At 33.4% G+C, this 23,149-nt stretch overlaps 1 protein-coding gene across 1 annotated transcript; it reads left to right on the plus strand.

Moving 5' to 3' along the window:
* The first annotated feature begins 8,776 nt into the window (after positions 1-8,776).
* Positions 8,777-11,246, plus strand: LOC103489704 (pentatricopeptide repeat-containing protein At1g62720-like). Its single transcript, XM_008448972.3, has one exon. It carries the CDS (start codon positions 8,973-8,975, stop codon positions 10,737-10,739), a length of 1,767 nt encoding a protein of 588 aa, XP_008447194.1. The 5' UTR covers positions 8,777-8,972; the 3' UTR covers positions 10,740-11,246.
* The last annotated feature ends 11,903 nt before the right edge of the window (positions 11,247-23,149 follow it).

Below are 23,149 nucleotides of genomic sequence, written 5' to 3' on the forward strand. Positions count from 1 at the left end.
AAAGACATAAGCACGACTATAAGATGGATTTCATATTGTTCACATCCTATTGTGATGACAAATGAGGGATATAAAGTCAACAACACAAAGCCCCGTGATGACACCAAAATGATTCAAAATAGTGGGGTTATATTCGTTGCATCAACAATGCATGTGGCTAGTGCCAAAGATAAAAACCCAATAATTACCGACATGTCTTTCTATGATGTGATTCAAGGAATCTAGGAAGTCAGTTACAACACTTTTAGGGTTACATTGTTCAGATACGAAGAATTGAGTATAAGTAAACGATCTTGGATTCACACTAGTTGACCTTAATCGTGTCGATCATTACATAGATTCATTCATATTATTATCACAAGCAAGACAAGTGTTTTATGTTAATGACCCCAGTGATGGCATATGGTCTGTTGTTGTGAAGCCACAAGAAAAAAGAGTTTATTGACAATTGTCATAACAACGAGCTGAGCAATACATCCCTTTATTGCCCGACAATTTCAGAATGTCCAGCGTGCATAACTAGGGAAGATGAAGAGATTCCATCATCAAAATCAATTGTGAAGGCACTTGGGTCAACAAATAAACATTTGGTAATATAATGTTTCTCCAAAGTTTTTCGTCATTGGTAGATATTTACTTAAACTTATTAAATAATGTTATTGTTTCTTTCTTTGCATGGCACTTTAATTCCAAACTGGAAAATGACCTAGTGGACACCAAATTTTCAATTACAATGTTTACTTGGTACTTCTTATCTTCGATTTTTAGTATTTTCATAGACCGAGCATTGATAGTTGTAAACATTTCCTTTTACATCTTGTAACAAACTAAGCATATCTTCATGAATAATTGCTTTCCATTTTCTTGCCTATTGAATAATTGATATATTGATCAATATTATACTATATATTGAAAATTATGTGTCATTTCATGCAACTCAAAGAAAAACATCAAACAATGGCACTCGAAAAACAAGCTAATCAAGAAGCCGGTTGCTCGACTGCACTAAGTACTAAGGGAGTCACTAAGAAAGGAAAGCAAAACATGGACCTATGGGGATGCCTGAGATCATGCAAGTTAGTTGTGATGGACACAGGAGACTTGTTGAATACAATGAGCTCAGTTAGCCTATTAGTTAAAGCACGACCAAGTTAAAGAGTTTCATTAAAACGACCGTGCGAGTTCATGTTCCCATCACATACCAATCCTGGAAGGATGTACCTAAGCGCTTAAAGATAAAATTTATGCACTAATCAAGGTAATTTTCTCACCCTAAGTTAGTACAGATATCTGTATTTTTTATCACTAGTGTTCATTATATAATGTCATTTAATAGGGTGGCTTCATAGTAGACCTCTAATCTAAAAAAAGTGTCTTACAAAATGAAAGTGTTTGTTTTCTAAATTTTAAGTCGTCGCTAACTACCAATTATGCATTTCCATATAAGGAAGATTTGGATAAAATAAAAAACCCACCAACAGGATACTCATTAATCGATCATGAGCATTGGAACATATTTGTCTCTTCCAAATTAACTGAACAATTTGAGGTAACTTTAATCATCATTCCCTTCATTTGTATATGTCTGTAATTATGCTAAATGTAGTTTATGTGTGAAGATGGTTAGCAATAAGGATCGTGAGCGAAGAAAGAACAACAAGTACAACCATCGAATGCATACCTTGCCGATGAGATGGTATGCCTTTGGAATAGTATATATGGGTTCCAATAATGCAATATGTAATGTGGTATAACTAATCATAATGTATTTTACTTTTTCAAAAAGCAACCACATCTAGTGGTGGATTAGTTGATTGTGCTTTAGTATAAAAGAAAGCACGAACAACCAAAGATAGAGAAATTTCGGACAAAGACACAAAAGGAGGTGGCTACAAAAAACGTAAGTGCTTTCCTGTTGTAAAGGTGTTTTTTTTTCTTTTTTTGCACTTACTAATACACTATAACCTTTCCATGATAGGAGGACCTACTTCTTTCAAATTATGTGACTCATTCAACGAATAACATAACTTCAGACATATTATCATAAGCTATCAAAGGGAATGATCCACCAGGAAGGATTTGAGGGGTGGGTTAATATGTCACACCGAGTAAATACTTTCACACTGCAAGAGAGAAACAAAAGAAGAAGATCAATAAAGAAGAAGATATGACAAAGAGAGAGCGAGAATGACAGCTTGTATCTTAAAACTGGAAGCGGAATCAATGAACCATAAGAGGGTTACTGAAGTGGGAACAGATAGAGAAACTGTTAATGAGAGCAAGGTCAAGAGTCAAATGGCTTCTAAAAGCATTGATGAAAATGACCATGACATAAAAGAAGGAAATATACAAGTTCTAGAAGAAGTTGAAATAGAGGACTTGGTGATAGAAAACCAAGATAGGGTAAAAGACATCTACCTTTTTTTTTTTTACTCAAACGTTATTTTCTAATTATTGAATATCTAACCAATTAAAACTTATGTGCCGCAAAGGTTGGAGATGAGAATAAAGATGTTTGTGCATCAGCTGTTATTTCAATGAAAGTGAAGCTCAATATGAATTTGATTCCTGTAGTTGATCCCCTTTTCTCATATTCAATTTATTAATATGTTTATATTTTCTTCCACTGTATATTATAGAATGGAATTTCTTGTCGACTTGCGATTGGGACTAAGGAGAATGTCGTCGGTGTTGGAATTATTTTCGACTACGATATGGAAGATGACAACATGAAGGTATAAGTAGATGTGGTTGTCGACGGTGATTGCTTCGTCCCTGTTCCAACAAAGGAAGGTATGAGTATGCTTTCCCAAGAAGTCGGTTCATAGTTATTATGGCCTCGTCATTTGATCATCCTCAAGACGAGAAAGTAATGTGTTTCTAACTGATGGATTTGGTTTGAATATATTTCATATGGACGACATTTTATGTTTATGGTAGAGGAAAAACATGTTCATCCAAGTTGATGCCTGATTACCGTCATTGACATCGATTCTGAGATCACCAGTTGCACTATGATGTTTGCAACAGAAACTTGAATTTGTTGGGTCGAAGATTCAAATGAACGTACCTATTGAAGTTTTTGGAATACAACAGAAATGTTGCATATTCCTCGAGATACTCAGATAATTCTGTCAAATGCAACATATATCAACTCAATGCATTGATGCATTGTTATTGTAAGTTACCTCTTTCAAACATCAATAACATAGTAGAGTAACATCTACCACGCATTAAAGTCCATTATGTTGTTCATATTTGTAGTCACCTCTACAAAGTGATGGAAAGGAATAAAACGTTGGGATCCTACAAGTTTTTAGACACTGGTTATACTTCAGTTGGTACAAGTAAAGAATGTCGAGCACAGGTCCTGAATGCTAGATTTCTTGGGACCGACCATCGTCAAATTTTGATGTTTCCATACAATTCGAGGTATGTGCAAAACATTTTTTTAGCTAATGCACCTAATGAACTATATGACCTTCCTTCTAAGTTTAATTCACACTTACATGTCAATATAGAAATCCTTGATGTCTAGTTGCGATAACTACACAAGGAGTACCGTATACTGGATGGATCCTTTGAAAAGCTAAATTAACAACGATGTCTCTAATTTCGTTTGAATGTATCTTGGAACTTTTATTTATGATAAAATAATAATGAGTTAATATGTTGCATATGAGACAATAATTGTATAGCTTACGTAGTTTGCTATTCATTATTAGGGTTTTCGAACTTGCGATAAAGAAGAAGCATCTTTGGAGGGTAATCAAAGTATGAAGGGTGGAAATTAAGTAGATCAAGAAAGAGGTAAACGTGCTTTATATTTTGCAATCGTAACATAACTATTTTGTTCTTTTCTTTTTTTTATGGATAGTGTCCGAAGCAAGGTGGCCTTGTGGAGTGCAGGTATTATGTCATGTGATTCATGCGTGATATAGTATTGTCAAGCAACAGGACAATAGTTGAAGTAGTAAAGTATTTCATTTATCTCTTTTAACTATTTATGTTGTTTACAACTATTTGCATATTAATACATTTTTAAATGATGAATAGATGGAAGGATCAGCCTCGACATATCCACAGGAAGATGTAGATGCTATAAGATCGGAGTGGGCTGAATTCGTTGGCCTATATATTTTCTTTTCTAAAAGGTAAAATTTGTAATATAGACAACTTATGTTTTTAGTCAATTTTGATTACATAACGTGTTATTGTGTTGACTATCCTGCAATTATGGTAGTCATCGAAAAACTATTTTGTTCGATCGGCTTAGTCATATGTTTTACGAATTCTGTTGATATATACTTAGGATCTCTGTTCATATTTGTGTTAACTATCCTGTAGTTATGGTAGTCATTGAAAAGCTATTTTATTCGAGCTTTTTACACATGTTTTAGGAATTGTGTTGACATGTATTTAGGAACTTGATATTTTGTTTTGTGCTATTAATTTCTTGTTGATTTTGTTTGTTTGTAAAGTTTTATTTGTAGCGTAGGTGTTTCTAGAGGGGTCGAAAGGAGGGGATAAGTCTATGTTTAGGTTTAATATAATGACCTTGAAAGTGAAGTAGGGAGGGGGACGGGTGGTAATTTTAAGTCTAAGTTTAACAATGACCATGGAAGGGGGGAGGGAAAGTGGGAGTGTTGAGTTCATGTTTAAGTTTAACAATGATTTCAGGAGGGGTAGGGGACTAAGGGTAAGTTTATGCTTAAGTTTCAACTTGATGCAAACTAGAACATTGTTGGGCTTGTAAAGATTGAATCGAAACTTACATTTGTAACACTTATACTATGCTTATGCTTATGTAGTCGATATTTTTATTTATCTTTTACGTCCTTTATGGGTCTTTTATTAAGAACCTTGGCTTATTTGAAAAGTTCATTAGTCTACTTATTATGAAGGTGATTTTTATTTGGCATGGACTTAATGTTTATGCTTATGCTTATGCTTATACATTTTCCATAATGAATGTTGGCTAAGGTTCATTTTCTTCAAATTTGTAGGTAGTTGAAGAATATATGGACCATGGTATCGATCAAGTTCATTTATGCATCAATTTGATTAGGTCACACGTGCATGTAATATTACATTTAATTTATCTTTTGGATTATTGCAAAACCTTTACCGTCAATGTAATTTATGTTTTTTATTATCAATATAAAAATATTTCTAAAAATATATAAGTAATGTTGAAATTTAGTATTTAATTTTTTAAAACGAGAAATATATGACAGAAAAATATGTGTTACGAATTGAAAAACAACGATGCCTAACAAGTATCGATATATAAGTCTTTATTAAACAGAAATAGTGTCGTCAAAACACATTTATTGACAAGAATTATGCGTAGCGAAACATTTAAACATGACAATATATTGGTGTCGAGTTATAGATAAAGGTGACACATTTAAAATGTCAATATAAGAGTATCATTGATATTCGTGTCGAGTGATAGATAATGGTGACATATTTAAAACATTAATGTAAAGGTATTAATGACAATATATTCGTGTCGAGTGAAAGATTTAGTGACACATTTAAAGAGTCAATGTATAGGTATTAATGACAATATGTTTATGTCGAGTGATAGATAACGGTGATACATTTAAATTGTCAATGTAAGGGCATTAATGACAATATATTGGTGTCAAGGTATAGATAACGGTGGCACATGTAAAGCATCAATGTAAGGGTATTAATGACAATATATTGGTGTCAAATTATAGACGGTGACATATTTATTGCATTAAGGTAAATGTATTAATTATATAAATTTGATGTCATTAAATAGCCTTTCTTGATAGGAGCTTCAATGACGCAAAAATTGTGTCGTTGAAATTCTTTATGATGCAAATTTTACGTCGTTAAAACGCAAATCATTTTACAGTGGCTGTCCCTCCACCACCTCAAACCACCACCCTCAATGATCATTGTCGAACTTCTATCAAAATCTCTAAAGACAAATTCTATATATATATATATATAATTTACTCTAATACAAATCAAACAAATTTTTACATGACAATTTTGAAAAAAAAAATTGTCAAACACACATGTGCTTTTCTTTCAAGGAATTTTTAGAAAAATAAAATGTTTAAATGGAAATGCATTTTGTAGAAATCTTAAGTTATTCCAAATAGGCCCTTAATCTAAATAACATTATAACATTTAGAACATACATCTAAAATGATATAGCATATTTGACAAATCTATAAAATTTAACTAAAAATTTAAAGTTAAGAAATACTCGATTTTCAATATCTTTTCTATTTTGGAGACCCAAATAAAGTTATTTAAGTTTCTCAAACATAAATTTTATTCTTCAACAATAAATACATGTGTGTGTGAATAAGCTTAAACGGTCGACCAAATCCCAACATTGAAATTTGACGACCGAGATAATGCAATTTTACTCTCTTTCGTCTCTTCTCTTTAACATTATTCTTAATCTCTCTCCTTATTCTTATCTTCCTCCTCCATTTCATTGTTCTTCTATTGCCCAATTAGATCTATATATATTAGGAGATAATGTATTTTATACTAACTTTTTCCTGAAAGGCAGACATATAATCAATATCTCACAAGCTCTTCCATTTGGTAATCTCCTTCATCGGTTGATTGGTTATTATTTTTAGAATTTCTTTTTCTTTTCTCTTCAGTTTTTTACGCCCTTTTCTCTCTTTGTTATGATATTTTTTATGTGACATTCTTTTTAATTTGATTTTATTTATTTTGGTTCTACTATTATTTGGTAAATTTTACTTTTATTACGGTTCAAATTTTATTATCTTTGTTTTGGGTGCATACGTAAAATGGGAACAAACTGTATATGTGACTATATGAGATTGTCTTATTTGTCTAAAATATACGTGTGACTTAAATGTTAAACTATACGAGTTATGATTAAATATATCATAAAATATATCGAAAAAAGTACATCATTTAAATAAATAAGTCCAATGAAGAAAAAAAAACTTAGTTTAGCTTAAATGCTAAATATGACCTAAATCCATATGATTGAGTCCAAGTCTGATTTTTGGACCAACAAATTCCAAGTCAAATTTTTTGCTAGAGAGCATAGAGAGAATTGTCCCAATTAACAACAAGCTCTTTAAGACTGAATCACTCCTTGAAGCTCAAGTTTTTTGGAGATGCAAATATTCTTCCAACTAGGCTTCAGAAACATCACGCGCTCCACTTCCATACATCAAGCATAAACATTCGATCGAGAGAGAATTAGAGGATCAAGCATTAGAGATCGAACCACATCGTATCAAATCAATTCAAACACAACATCAACACAAGTTAACTTGAGCTTGAACATTCAACCCCCACGAAACATATTTATCCGAAAACCTCGTACGAACAATTACAAAAATATATATTATAAAATATGTCGTAGTATCTATTAATTAAGTATATATAGTTACACGAACAAGGATATATATTTATATTGAAAATAATGTAATATATCGAATAAAACATAATATAGTATTACTCAAACTACATGAATAATATAAGTTGTAGTTGTAATATAGTAAAAGTATGTTATAATACCGTAAATATATCCTAGTATCTATCAAATATATAAAAAGAAGACTAGCGACATCCAATTTAAATATAATAACATCGACAACACCCTATGAAATATAGACGTGAATATACTAATAAAATAAACAAATATCTAACATTATATAGTTACACTCATTTACTTATAACTTTTTGATCTACAAGACATATAGTCGTGACATTTGTAATACATCTTAGAGTCCCAGACCAAATTGATACCAAAAGACAAGCCCAGAATGTGAAGAAATTACGATGAGGATGACAATTAGTTGAACGTAAGACGAAATGAATCCATCCGGATGAAATTGTCAATGGATGTTTCCAAATACTACTTTAAAAACAACATAATGAAAATTTTAAATCTAACTATCAAAACAAATTCCCAAGATTAAGAGATACATTCTTATTAGTTAGAGAATAAAATAAAAACTATTAAATGAAAACCAACCCGAAAACAAAATATATTGCAATTCATGTATATAAAAAAATTGAAAATTAAATATTTTACTACCAAAATATTCATGGGCCGCTGAACAAAATAAAAAAAATGAGCTGAAACTAGTCATTTTTTTAAATATTTCAAGTTTGTCATTTCTTTTCATCGTCTTTCTTCTCTTCTTCTCTGATTTTTCTTTTCATTTCTATTATCTTTTTTCTCTTCTTTTTTTGTGTCATTTTCTTTTTTTTTTTTTGAAATAATGATCTTTTTTCTTCAATCAATCATAAATCTTGTATTATTTTTGTTCAAAGTGTTATTTGGTTCAAAATCGTATATAAAATATAAAAAAAATTTCAAAAAAATCGTTGGAATTGGTAGCCAAATCTATACCAAAGAACTTTGAAAAAAATTTCATTTACCAAATCTAAACGATCTCAATTCTAAACGATTATCTCAATTCACTTCTTCTTCTTTACAATTTATTCATCTAAACCATAGTTTAGACTATAGTACACAATCATTTAGAAGAAGATTACTCGCATACGTGTGTGGCTCATAATTACATGTTGATTGTGATATTTTTTATATCGTGATTGAGATATTTTTTATATTTTACATTGTAAGCATGTGAATTTTTTTCAATTTCAAAATTATTATATAGAGTTTATATATTTTATCTATTTGTTATATTTTTGAAAAAAAAAATTCGGTTAAATCTTCTAAATGTTTGACGTAAATAAGCAGACACGAGAGATACAAACCCTCGTAGCTTAGAGGGCGGCATCATATTTGTGCATTGTTAGTTTTGGGCCAACGTCTTTGAGAACGTACCAAGAACTACAAATCTGCGGCGAAAAGAGAGTTAGGGTTTAACTTAAGTTGTTGGGTCACGCAATTGAGGACGGCAGCTTCAGCCTTCAACCATTCCGATTAGGACTACTCCCCAAATTTCTCGTTGAACATGGCTTTCAAGACCAACACCGTTTCTTCCGCTACTTCTGCTGTTGCAATTTCTTCCGAAGCTAAGCTCTTTTCCTCTCTATTTACTCACTCTCCTCCCGTTCCATCATCAAATCCCCAAATTTCCTCTGCAAATAATTCTAAGTCCCTACATGCATCACCGGAGCGCAATTCCTTTCAACACGGGATTCCAATGTTCCTACACAAGTGCAAGACAGGTAGCATCTCTGTAACTCAAGCACACCAATTCTTTGACCTAATGATGCGTTCAATCTTTTCTTTCAATCGTTTACTTGCTGGACTTGCTAAGATTGAGCATTACTCTCAAGTGTTTTCTCTCTATAAAGAAATGCACCTTGCTGGACTTTCGCCCGATTTACTCACACTGAATATATTGATTAATTGCCTTTGTAATGTGAATCGGATTAACGAAGGTCTCGCGGCCATGGCGGGGATTATGAGGAGAGGTTACATTCCTGATGAAGTGACATTTACTACCTTGATTAAGGGCTTGTGTGTGCAGCATAGGATTATTGAAGCTACTAAGCTATTTATGAGAATGCAAAAGTTAGGTTGCACACCTAATGTGGTTACTTATGGAACTTTGATCAAGGGCCTATGTGCTATAGGGAATATTAACCTCGCACTTAAGTGGCATCAAGAAATGCTCAATGACACTAGTCCATATGTATTTAATTGTAGGCCTAATGTTATTTCCTACAGTATCATCATAGATGGGCTTTGTAAGGTTGGAAATTGGGAGGAGGCTATATGTTTATTCAATGAGATGGTGGATCAAGGTGTTCAACCAAATGTTGTCACATTTAGTGTGTTGATTGATATGCTTTGCAAGGAAGGACAGGTTATCGAAGCTAAGAAGTTGCTAGAGATGATGATTCAGATTGGTATTGTTCCTAATTTGTTTACTTACACTTCATTGATTAAGGGGTTTTGTTTGGCTGGTGACTTGAATAGTGCCAAGGAGTTGTTTGTTAGTATGCCAAGTAAGGGATATGAAGCTGATGTGATTAGTTACAATATGTTAATCAATGGGTATTGTAAAAACTTGAAAGTGGAAGAAGCAATGAAGCTTTACAGTGAAATGCTTCATGTGGGAATGTGGCCAGATATGAAAACATCTGGTGTCTTGTTAAAAGCGCTTTTTCTTGCCGGCAAGGTTAATGATGCAAAGGAACTATTTCGTGTCATTAAACCTTATGCTATTCCTGAAGATTTATGTATATGTTGTATTTTCTTAGATGGGTTGTGTAAGAATGGTTGTTTTTTTGAAGCGATGAAACTTTTTAATGAACTAAAATCTTACAACATGAAATTGGACATTGAAACCTTTGGTTGTCTAATTGATGGTCTGTGCAAAGCAGGGAAACTTGAAACTGCTTGGGAGCTATTTGATAAACTATCCAAGGAAGGGATTCAACCGGATGCTATGGCTTATACCAGTATGATCCATGGGTTTTGTAAGGAGGGACAAGTAGATAAGGCAAATATTTTGTTTCAAAAGATGGAAGAAAATGGTTGTTCTCCCGACTTAATTACTTATAGTATCCTTATGCGTGGTTTCTTCGAGAGTAATAAATTAGAGAAGGTGGTTCAACTCCTCCATAGGATGATTGAAAAGGATGTGTGGCCAGATGCTGGAATTTATGCTATAGTTGAAGACATGGTTTGCAAAGATGAAAAATATAAAGAATGGCTAGACTTGCTTCAAAGCTTTCTTGTCCAAAAGCATCGGAATGCCTATTTATAGACTTAGAAGCTATATGACTTGGAAATTTCTAGTCAGTTTCGAGAAAGAATGAAACACATTGGTTTCCATTTTCCATCTCTGTTATTAAACGAATATTTGAGTTATTCTTCACGAGCAGCATTCGTAGCGAGTTTGTTAAGAAATGGAGAGAGAGAGAGAGAGACTGACAGTGGAGTAATTATACTTGGGAGAATAGAAATCGCAAATCTTTTCCTAGAAAAGCTCAACCACCAGCGGGGAGGAGCACATCGATCCACGACATTGCAAGTGGGTGTGAGACCGGAGAAAATAGGGTGTTGTGTGAGAAAATGTGGAAACGAAAAAGTGCTGAACAACAGACGGACAAAAAGGGATTTGAGCCTTGATGCCTCATTCTATTCGAAAACCAACATTAAAGACTCACCTTTGTTTGACACTTTCAAACATAATACATAAGTATTAGTTTATTGATCAACTTCAAATGCCTAATTGTTGTAATGTTTGAAATGAGGCTGTTTCTTTCTCAAAGATATCACTTCTTTTTGTTTAAGAATTTCTTAAAGGTTGTCTTCTAGGCAAAGTTGAGCGCACGGATGTTGAGACTTTGCAACAAAAGTTTAAAAAGATGATAAATTTTGAGTTGTGAATTAAAATTATTCAATTGTTTAACATATTTAGTCAATCTACTTATAAAGATTGAATGAAATGTTAGGGTACTCTCATATTTAAGTAATGTGATAACGAATATTAGTAAATAATTCAATAGAAATTCGACACAACAATGTAGATACCAATACCAATATACACATTGATAAGAGTGGAAATTGCTCGAGGAGAAGATAGTTAGGATGCTAAGGATTTTAGATATGGACGAATAGAAGATCTTAGATGGAAGAAAACAAAAATGGAGGACCTCATATTATAATGATATATTTTTTATATGAAGTTCAATTAAATGTATGTCTGAAGTGAGTATTTAAGAAAGCGTTTTTATGTGAAAGATAGTTCTATTATTGTTATTATTATTTTTTGGACAAACTGTACTTTTGGTTCTTAAGGTTTGGAGTTAATGTCTGGTCCTAAGGTTTCAAAACATGCATTTTAGTCCTTCACGAATGCAAACTTTTGAAATATTTACTAAACTTTTGAAATATTTACTAGACTGTTATGTGATGATGTGACGTTAATATTTATTTGATGACATGTTAATTATATTTAATTAGTTGAAAAAACAATTAAAACTTTTAATCATAAGCAAAGCTCGGTTAGAATGAAATAAAACCCTAAAAGGGTAAAGGTTTATCAAAGCACTAAGGTCCTGTTACGAAAATATGGATTTTAGCAATACAATTCAAAATTTAAAAAAAGGTAAAGGTTACTCTCTAAATAACAAACTTAGAGGGTTTTGTTCAAGATTTCAAAATGTTTTGAAGGAGTTTCGAAGAATTTCACAAGGATCGGACAATGAGAGATGGTGATCAGGGGAAGAAGAATGAGAATCTCTGATGAAACAGATGATGCTAAAGCGATGAAGAAGGAATGAGGATGACCATTCGTCTTCAGGGGAGGACTCTCATAGAGGGAGAAAAAAAACTCGGCTTTCCTAAAAAAGTTGCTTAAGAATAAGTGTAAATTCCATTTACCGTTTATTTCCTAAAAAAAATTTGCGGTACTGTATTATTCAATTTATTCTAACCTTTTAAATATTTTTACTTTTTTTTCTGTTTTTAAATTAATTATTAATTGATTTTTCAACTAATTAAATATAATTAACATGTCATCAAATTCATATTACCATCCACTTCATCACATAACAGTTCAGTAAGCATTCCGTTAACGGTCTAATAAACATTTCGTTAACGGTCTAGTAAACATTTGGTTACCTAAACTATACATTTTGAAACCTTAGGGACTAAATAGACATTAACTTCAGGCCTCGGAGAGCAAAAGTGTATTTTGCCCTATTTTTTTACACTTGAAAGGTTTGTACAAACATCCTCTAAGGAAATGTTCATGATATTTTAAAAAAGACAAGTTGTCACACCCTCTATCGAAATTCCTCCCCTAAAGTCCTAACCTAGCTCCAAAAGAGGGTGCGAGGGTTGGTGAGCATTGTCATACCTTGACAACACTCACCAACCATCTAACCAATCTAACTTGGACCACTGGTTGTAACTTTTAAAGTACATCAGTGAAACACATGGACATAATAATAACCTTCTCACTAGACCCACAACTTGTAACTTGAACTATAAACACATACATGTTGTTTTATTTTTATATTTCAGGACCCAACTTACTGATTTCAAGATTAACTCTCAAGTTACTTTAACACCTCTTTTCATATTGATTGGCCTAGTAGTAGTAAGCTCATCATTCTGGAGTACATAATCTATATTTGAAAAGTGAGGAAATATTTGAAAGAATAAGTCGAAAGACTTAGCAAGTCACAATTTTATAAAACATATTTTTCTTTAACTATAATGCATAAATCCTTGGCCTATAGAAATGTTCAAACAGTTTGAAATCATTTCACAAACATGATATTTGAATTGATAAACATTTGGAAGATATTTCATAAACTTTAATTGATCATAAATTCATAACCCGTTCTTAACATGAAACATAGGTGGTTGGTACACCACATCGTCAAAAGATGCACTTCTCTCAACATAGATACAATTTCCACCATATCCCCTCATAGGCACAATGGACTACACCATCACTGATGTACAAGCATAGATTCGTCAGCCTTCACATCGGTATCGAAAATCCACTATATGCACATGAGGTCATTGTTGTATTTTTGTTAGAATATTTGTTGTTTAATTTTTTTTATACATTCTCTTCGCTGAGTGAACATGAGATTGAGTACGCGAATTGGTTTCGCGCCTGTCAATCGATTAATTATACTTCATTAATTCGTCATTTATTGATCTATTTCTGCAACTTGCAACGCTAGTAGACCAAGTTATGCGATAAAAAATGCTAACTTTGCCTTTAGGGGAGGACCATGCTATAAAAGGTACCCTTCCTCACCAAGCATTGATATTTCTTCTAATTTTGCATTGAGTACAAGTTTTCCTCATGTTTGTCAAAGTGTAAGCAAAGCGAGAGATTTTCTGGGTAAGCCAGGGTCGAACACAGGGAATGTCTATTAAGTGTAGTTATAAAGTTTACTTCTAATTTCAAGTGGTATAAATTCTATACAGTATAAATGTAAAACTATACTAATCTGATTATTTACACAGAGGATTCTGTAATGGGTGGATGGAATAGGATGATAGTAGAATGTGAACTAACTCGTATTAAGAAAGGTGAAGGAAAGTCCCTGCATTATAGGCGATTTAAGCCATGCAAGATGTCCTTGATGCGATATAGATCACTTAACCATCTTCTATTTAAGGCGATCAAACTTTGGACACCTATAACACCACACTTGTTCTCCTTTCGGGATACAAATGGTAAAGATAAATCAAGCGATATATGTCTAGGTCTCCTTACCTATAAACATCACATTGCCTCTCTACTTAAAGCGAGCAATCTCTCAGCGCCTAAACACCACACTTGTTCTCCTTTTGGGACACAAATGATTGTAGGCAAAACGTCAGGACGAAGTTTGTTTCCAAACTCTCTTTTGCACGTATTTAGCGAGGTCCTTATTATTTACTCTCTCGAGCAATTGGTGACAAGCGCTGGCCAAATGATTGAATTAAGCCTAGGCTAAACACAATGAGTCTTATAATTAATGATTCATTGTCAAGCATATAATACACACTTAAACTACTTACAATACTTTAATAAGATGAATAGTAAAAAAATGGGAAAAATGAAGGGATAAAAAACCCTTTACAATAGAAGAAATAAAAGAACCCATAACTCAATTTAACTGGAACCTAAAAAATACCAGTACATTGTCAAATTAAATTACAAAATTTTATGGCTAAGCATGCTTTCAAGAAAATAAGGAGAAGAAGAACTTACGCTCATTGACGACTCTGAATTTACCAATCACCAATTTGGGTACCACCACTTGGAAACCTTCATATTCTCAATTAAGATGGTTTGTGGGAACCAAAATTGGATTGAGGGAATTTTTGCAGAGAAAAAAAAATTCTAAAGAGAATGCGATGATCATATCAAAATCACAGAACTCTTTCTGTTTTGTTGCATAAAGAATTCCCTCTTCTTCAGATGGAAAAAGTGGGAAGTTAGAGAGAATTCTCTCTTTTTCATACGGAAGAAGTGGGAAGTTAGAGAAAATAAATGGGAACATGGGAAAACCACCGCATTCCCTATTAACTTAATAATTATTAAATTAATATAAATTAAACTAATTAGTTAATTTAATTAAATAATTAATTAAATCATATTTAATTAATATTTTCATTTAAATCATATTTAAATGAATATCTCTCGCATAACCTATATTTTTAATTTATTTAATTTAATTAAATCAAATTAAACTAAACTATTAATTAATTCTTCAATTAACTAATTTCTAAATTAAATATCTTATATTTAATTTAATCCAAAATTTGAATCATATTCAAATATAAATTTCTCTCATAACCTATAGTTTTAATATGTATCACATCAAATTAAATTTTAACCTATAGTTTTAATATGAATCTAATTCACATTAAATTAATATTTGAACTCATTCAAATATTTTATTCTCTCGTAATATAATTTTGAAACATATCCAAAATTAAATTTATATAATAAAGTCTAATTAAAATATAAACTTTATATTATAATGTATTAACATACATTATATTAATTCCCAAAGTAAATTTGAACATTTCAAATTACAACCAATATAAATAAATCTCATTACTCTTTATGAGCTAGGAAGGGGATCTAATGGACCTACAGATTAGAAGCTACAACGATATGAGATTAATTGGCTAAACTCATTAACCACATTAATCAATATTCGTTAACTGTGTGTACACTTCACTAAAGACTCACAGCTGAATTCTTCTCACTGTAGATATATTTTTGTGTCCACAAATATAGACCAATACCAGTAAGTTAGTCCTTCACAAGTGTTCATAAAACCAGTTGGGTCAAATTACCGTTTTACCCCTAGGTTACTTCTAGTCCTTAAATACTAGTGCTCCTCTAGTGAACAATCTGTTTATGATCCAACCACTAAACAGAATCCCCTCCCATGCCATTGAGAGGGTAGGACCCTTTGTTCAAGTCTCGGAGACACCATTTAAGGGAACACTTATCTACTTACCCTAAAGGTGGGAATGAGTGAATTCCATCTTGTGTGGTTATGTTCCCAGCTCCCCACTCGGTCTTTTCCCCAAAATGATAAGCATATTGAGTCGGCAATCTGGCCACTCTCATCCGTACAAATCAAAGGACAATCCCTCGCAAACAGAAGTTCACAATACACTCAGGATTAAGACTAAATTACCTAGGTCATCCTAATGTAATAGAAACTCAACTAGTTAATGGAGTTACATCTAATGATTACTATTTCGTGGTCCAGTCTTATGCAAACTCATTGCATAAGATACCCTCACTCCCATGTCATATACATGAACGCATTGGATAAATGTGTCTGTATCAATACAAAGTGAGTCGTATCCATAGTATTAACAGGATAATGTACCCAACCTCCTCTTATCCTGAAAAATATATATTTAAGCCTAAATTAATTCCCTTAACCTTAGAAAGTATCTAAACTTTACTCAAAATAGGAAAAAATATCACAAACAGCTCAAAATTTCCCAATTAGCATGGTTGGCGTGTAGAGCATAGGTGGCAAGGGGTTGGTGTAAGTGCAGGACTTGGGAAAGCCTTATCGCGTGCTAACCTCATGCCTAGCACGTTGTACGCCTCATGGTCGCACGCCCACAATCGGCAGCTTGCGTGCGTCCTTGGGCTTATTGAATGCTCTAAAAACTCAACTTACCTCTTTTCACCTAATTTGCTGCCCAACTCGCCTCGCCCTTCCTAACACTCGGCCAAACCTCAACTCTGCTTAATTTCCTTTCTCGTTCAGAACCTAAGTCTAACTTTAGAGGTCAATAACTCAAATGAGAAAACTTCCTTCTACAAAGTTGTTTAGAATCGTCAAGTATCTTAACTCCAAATTTCAGCTTAGAATTTCAAGGGATATGTCTTGTATCCTTCTGACACTCAACACTGCTCCAATTTACTTGAGAAATGACCTTCAAGGCTTTCCTTCATTAGTTGAAAGTCTTCCCCGCATCTGCTTAAGTATTTCCATACTACATATTATATGCATAAGCTTCTATTGTTGATTTATCATGTTGAGCTCTAAGCAAGCGACTATTAGACGGCTAAATAGTGTTATACGTTAAAAGGTGCACTCCTATTCATGCATTGCTAACATAATAAAGATAAGCATGCATGTCGAACAAGTTTTCCTCTTTATCGTCGAAGTGAAGTAAGAGAGGTTTCCTAGTAAGTCTAAGGTTGAACACAGGAAATTTAAGCTCCTAATTCTCTTATTGCACATCTAAATCATGCGGTGTAAACTATACAGTAAAGTTATGCACAGTATAATTATGTCCTACGTATTTACACCAAAGTGCTTGGCGGTGCAAAGTGAGCATGGTGAGGTAATGGAAAATGAAAAGTGAACTCATGTCTCTAGGCATGGTGAGGAAGGAATAGTTTAATTAACTACTCGCAAGGAATTGTGTTTTAATAATTCAAGGCGATACAAAGCATATATTAACTTTGAATTAGGGCAAGCAGCCTATAGGCGCCATTACCATACTTGCTCCCCTTTCGAGATTCAAATACACAAAGTTAAGCTATGATTTACATCTAATCATTTTGAATATGTTATTAGTAATTTCTCCTTGATTAAGGCAAGCAACCTCTCAATGCTTTTGCACATACATTGGCATCTCTACAATGTATGCGAAGAACAAATTTGGTGATAAAATTGTATTGTTACAATCTTCTCACCACTCGTTTAGCTAAATGTGTGTTCTCACTTGTCAGGTGATTACAATCAACATCAATGATCTTCTCTTGAATGAACACTGTTTTGACCTTCGCATTTAACTTAACAAAACTCATAGCGCAGACACAATGATTCTCAAGGTATTAAAAACACATTTCCTTGCTAAAAAGTTAACGAAACAGTTTGAAGATGAAAAGTAACTGAGACATGTGACAATGGAAGAAGAAATACATTGCCTTTAATAAAAATAACGCTAGGCCTCTCAGCTATGAGGAACATTTTACAAATCAATACAATAAAAATAGAAAATGAGATACAGAAGAAGGTATTACACCTTAGAGCATGGTTTCTCATACTCTTTGACTCTGAATTTTGCCTGTTTGGTGAGGGGGACGACATAGGGGATCAACTCTCTCTCTCTTTTGTTCTAAGCTCTCGCCTTAAACTTAAGAGAAGTGAGAAGACGGGCGATGTAGGACTTGCTCTCCGCCCAAATAGTGCACACTATTCTTGAAGTGAAAGACTCTCTTTATAGGTGAAGATTGATGTTGACAAGACGCCACACGTCATTAATGCCTCTGAAAAGCTGTATTGGCGTCACACAGACATCTTTTCGTCTTTTTTCTTTTCCGCCAACCAATTTTGTTTGCTAGCGACTCATATCCCCTAGCTTGCTTCATTATCTCCGCATTGGCTGAATGCATCTTCTTGCATAAACATTATATCGTTGAGCTCCATTTCTTTAACCTAAAATCCTGCGATAAGGACACTAAAATGCAATAAAAACCGGGATGGAGTTCTTTTGTACAATGTTGTTCACAATTTAATCAAATCGCCTACTTTTTCTCTTATTTTCTTCCATTCTCATACGATATTAGACTTCATTGTTTTTACATAAAAGGCTTCAATAACTTGTATTTCTACAAGTTATCACACCCTTAAATTTAAACTAATGCTTGTCCTCGAGCATCATTTCAAGATTCTATACATGATTTCTTTTATACACATCGCTAAACCTCTCATAATGTTTTTCTAATCTATCTCATAATTTGGCATTTCTTCTTTTCCTCGCCTACTCTAGACTTGAACATACTTTTAGATTCTAAATACGGCAAGCTTAAGTCTCAAAATACCCTTGTTCATTTTTCAGAAAATCTTATTTTCCCTTTTTGCGAAATGGTTGTTATTCCAGCAATTCTTAGTTTCGCTCTAGTTCTTGCAACGACTTTTATTAGCTAAATTATTTATTTGTGTTGGGCGTTGAGTGGAAAATCATAGGTACTCTATGAGTCTGTTTCTCTCTTCAACTATAATTCTTATCGCCTCTTATTTATCTACTCTAAGCTTTTGGTAAAGCTTTGCCTATTGACTTTTGGTGAGAGGCGACAACATAGGAGTTATTATTTCAATTGAACAAAATGAAAGAATAAGTTAGGTTTTTTTTTTAAGAAAGGGTTCCTTGATTTTTCGAATGCTTTAGCTCAGACCTCGCACACTCTTAAATTTAGAGTCTCGCAAGGTCATCATTGTGAAAAAGTGAATGACAAGATTAACTTAGAAAATTTACAAAAGAGGTTTGAGGTAAAGCTTGCTCGCCTAAAGACTACAAGAAATATTTACGAAGTGCATTTCACTAGGTATAAGTTGAATTAAGCAGCATAAATTTCATCATGAAAGTTCTTCTTGCGAGGAACTAAAGAAATCATGCAAAAAATTCATAAATGAAGCAAACGCCAAGAAAAGTAAATCGCATAAAAATTAAGAGATATGGACTTAATGGAAATTTGATTAATGAAAATGAACGAACAGTGGACAAAAGAACAAAAATAATAAAGGCAAAATAACCCGAATTCCAAAAGACATCACCCCCAAATTTAATTCTTTAGGCAAGGGTCATGTTCGTCAGGAGTTGGATCTGTTAAATGAAGGGATGGTAATGCAAGATCAATTCTGACGCAATGACAGGTTGAGGGGCACGTTGTACAAATACTACATGCGTATATTCCATTTATGCTACAAATTGTTTGTCACGACGCTCCGTAATGTGGCACGATTAATTGGAATGAGCAAGCAACAAATTGGTCAAGTTGTTCAAAGCAGAAGACGTTTGTCCAACTGTTGAGTTTAATTGAGAGATCGTGGCTCTAAACCATCCACTTTGGCATTCAGTCCCATGACAGCTGTCTTAAGGCTGGTGATTTGATCCTTCATTGCCACATTCTTCAGAAGCACTTCGTTGAATTCCTGGACTCCACAATTACATTGAAGAGTAAATTTCAAAGCTCACTTTCATTTCCTATGTGGACTTCCACTTATAATCGTGCTTTACTCACTGAGCTCGTCATGCCTACATCTTCATAGATAGGTTTGTCTTAGAAGAGTTGGTCATAAACAATTGCTGACACTTAAGACAAGGCGGCGTTTCATCCTCTGTCGTGTTCTCGGGCTCTTTGTCTTCTTCAAAAAGAATAATGTTTGAGACATTGAGATCAAGATGCTAGGAGTCCAGGTCAATAGTTGATGGGGGAAAGATGTGTGTCTATAGATGTTCATGGCATTTGTGAGGTTTGAAGAGTTTGGTAATTTGGAGGGGGGGAAGATCATTATGAGAATGAGATGGAGATGGAAATGAGGAGGAAATGTTGAGGGATGGATGGGAAAGGGTGATTTTTGCGGTTACAATCAGGCAAGGGCTTCTCTGGCTAGGGAAGATGGGCAATTTGGGTGGTAGTGGGGGTGGTGGTGGTGTAATACCCCAAAAAATAATGAAGTTTTAATTTTAATTATTTTGATTTAATTTCAATTATGTTGGAATTATTGGGGTTTTAATTTGAGATAAATTGAGAATTTTGGTTGATTCTGTGAAAATTAAGATTTAATTAAATATTTATTTGGAAGGATATTTAATAGTTTGAAGATTTGGAAATTGATGTTATTAAAGTGTGTGTTTGATTTAATTGTTTTGGTGGGATTTAAGGGATTATGATTAGTTATAAATAAATGTCTATATATAATTAATTTTTGGAAAGAAAAATAATTATATTGGTTATAATATAATTATTTATGAAAAATATATGATGTTTGAGAGAAGAGGGAAGGTATAAGATGATGTGATGAAAGAGTTTAAAGAGGAGGGAGAATATTTGATTTTAGTTTTGAAAAAAAAATGATGATTTGTTTGGTATTAAAGGAGGAGAGAGGATAAGGTTGTTTTTGTTTTTGAAAAGGTAAAAAGAATAAGGAAAAGGAAAGAAATAATAATAATTTAAATAGACCCCTCGTGATGTGTGCCCTAATTACTATTCACCTTCTTCTTCACAAAGAAAACCCTAGCTTCACCTTCCGTCGCCCATCTTCATCTCTTTCAGTCGCATCCTCCGTCGTCTCCGTTCTTCTCCATTCACGATCCAAGTTGTCAAGCTCCCCGTTGCAAGATTCATCTTTGTCTTCATCTTCATTGCACGAAGTCGTTGCTGGAGATTCGTGTCTTGATCGATCTTCATCGGATCTCGTCGATCCGTTATGCTTCACCGTGCTCAGATGTCTCCGTCTCACGTTGTTGATCAGCCACCATTTGAGTTGTTCTTTATGTTCGGGCCTCACGTGATAATGTGAGAATGTCCTCGCCCTTCGCAAGCCGCGTGCAAGTCGTTCCCTTGCAAGCCGCAAGCCGCTAGTCGAATTCCTCTACACCCGAGCTGAGTGCACTAGTCATCAAGCTACCTGAGCCGATCCACTCATATCTAAGTCGAGCCAACTATTTCAAGCCATGCTTTTAAGCCATCTTTGAGACTTTTCTTTGGTAAGTTTTGATTGGGTTTTGGCATACCTATCAAGTATTATTTCTTAATCTAAATAATTTAATATTGGACTTAAGTTGGGTTATTTTATGTGAAGGTTTCGCTAGAGTTTATTGGAGGACTTGTGCTGTAGAAAATCGTGAAGTTGGCTAATGTTTATTGTAGATGGTCATCAATGATTGTTGATAAGAGGTTGAAGTGAAAATTTTTCTTAAACATATGACATTCAATAAAAAAAAAAACATATTCCAAACTCATAGGTTTGTTGGAATTTATGTTCTAAAACTCGTAGTTTATAGTTTAAATTACATTCTATTCAATAAAGTGGTTATTGAGGACTTATTAGTGAAAATAAAATATTATAATCTTGAATCCAATAAACTAGGCTATATAGTTTAGACTTGAACTTTATGTAGAAACATAAAATATGGATCAAGTTCGAGTATATAGCCCAAACGGTCTATAGTCTATGAATAAGGTTAAGGTTGGGCACCTTATTCTAAAGACACTATGGATGCGGCCCACTCTATAGTTAATACAAACAATGTGATCCTGAATCGTTCATGTAGCTAGAGACATGAGAGTGGTCACTTTTAAGTTATAACACCCTTAACTATATAAAACTAACTATTTCGATTATGATGACCTAGGTAACTTAATCTAGATCCTGGGATAACTATGAACTTTTGTTCATACGGAATTATCCTTAGGTTTGCATAGGTGAGGGCAGCTTAATGGTGCTGACCCAAAAAGCCTCCTATTTCAAAGGTAAGATCGAGTGGATAGCTAGAGATATAGGGTGCAAGAAAGAATTCACTACTCACTTTAAGGTTAGTGGATAGGTTGTTCTCTTAAGGTTTGAATCCAAGTCTTGAACAAGGGGCCCTACCCTCTCATTGGCCCGAGAGGGATTCAATTTATAGGGTGGACCTTAAACCAATTGTTCAATAGTGAATCAGTGGGACTTAAAGAACAAGATCTAATCTCGGGGGTGAAACGGTATTTTGACCCAACAGAGATTGCAAACAACCTGTGAAGGATTAACTTACTGACCATAGACAGTAATATATCAATAGTGATGGGAGTACAACTATAGAACTTTAGTGGAATGATCCGTTGTTAAAGAATGTTTATTAGTTTGGTCTAAAAGGATTTAGCCAGTTAATCTCGAATCGTTGGAGCCCATGATCTATAGGTCCATTAGGTTCTTCTGCTAGTTCATGTGGAATTAACTTAGAATGATATGTTGGAATAATTCAAATTGTTCGAATTAAGTAAATAGAGAAAATCGACAAATATATTTGATATAGCCGTCGGTTATAAGTTTGAGATAGAGCTTTATTTTAAATATGATTTAAATATTAAAAATATGAATACGGATTCATATTCAGAAGCTCGAAATTGATTGAAATGGTCAAAGCTGTAAAAAGTCAAAATGTTAACTTTTGACTTTGAAAAGTTAAATTTAAGTTAACATTTTGATCAGTTTTATATTCAAATGTGATTTAAATTTCAAAAAAATAAATACAGATTCATGCTCGGGAGATCAGAATTAGTCAAGATGGACAAAATGGTAAAAAATCAAAATGTTGACTTTTGACTTGAAAAAGTCAAAGTTTAACTTTGACTTAAATGGTCAAATGACCATATTATCCTTGTACTAGTTAGTGGGA

This window comes from Cucumis melo, chromosome 1, assembly GCF_025177605.1.
Source record: "Cucumis melo cultivar AY chromosome 1, USDA_Cmelo_AY_1.0, whole genome shotgun sequence".
In the NCBI taxonomy this organism is placed as follows: domain Eukaryota; kingdom Viridiplantae; phylum Streptophyta; class Magnoliopsida; order Cucurbitales; family Cucurbitaceae; genus Cucumis; species Cucumis melo.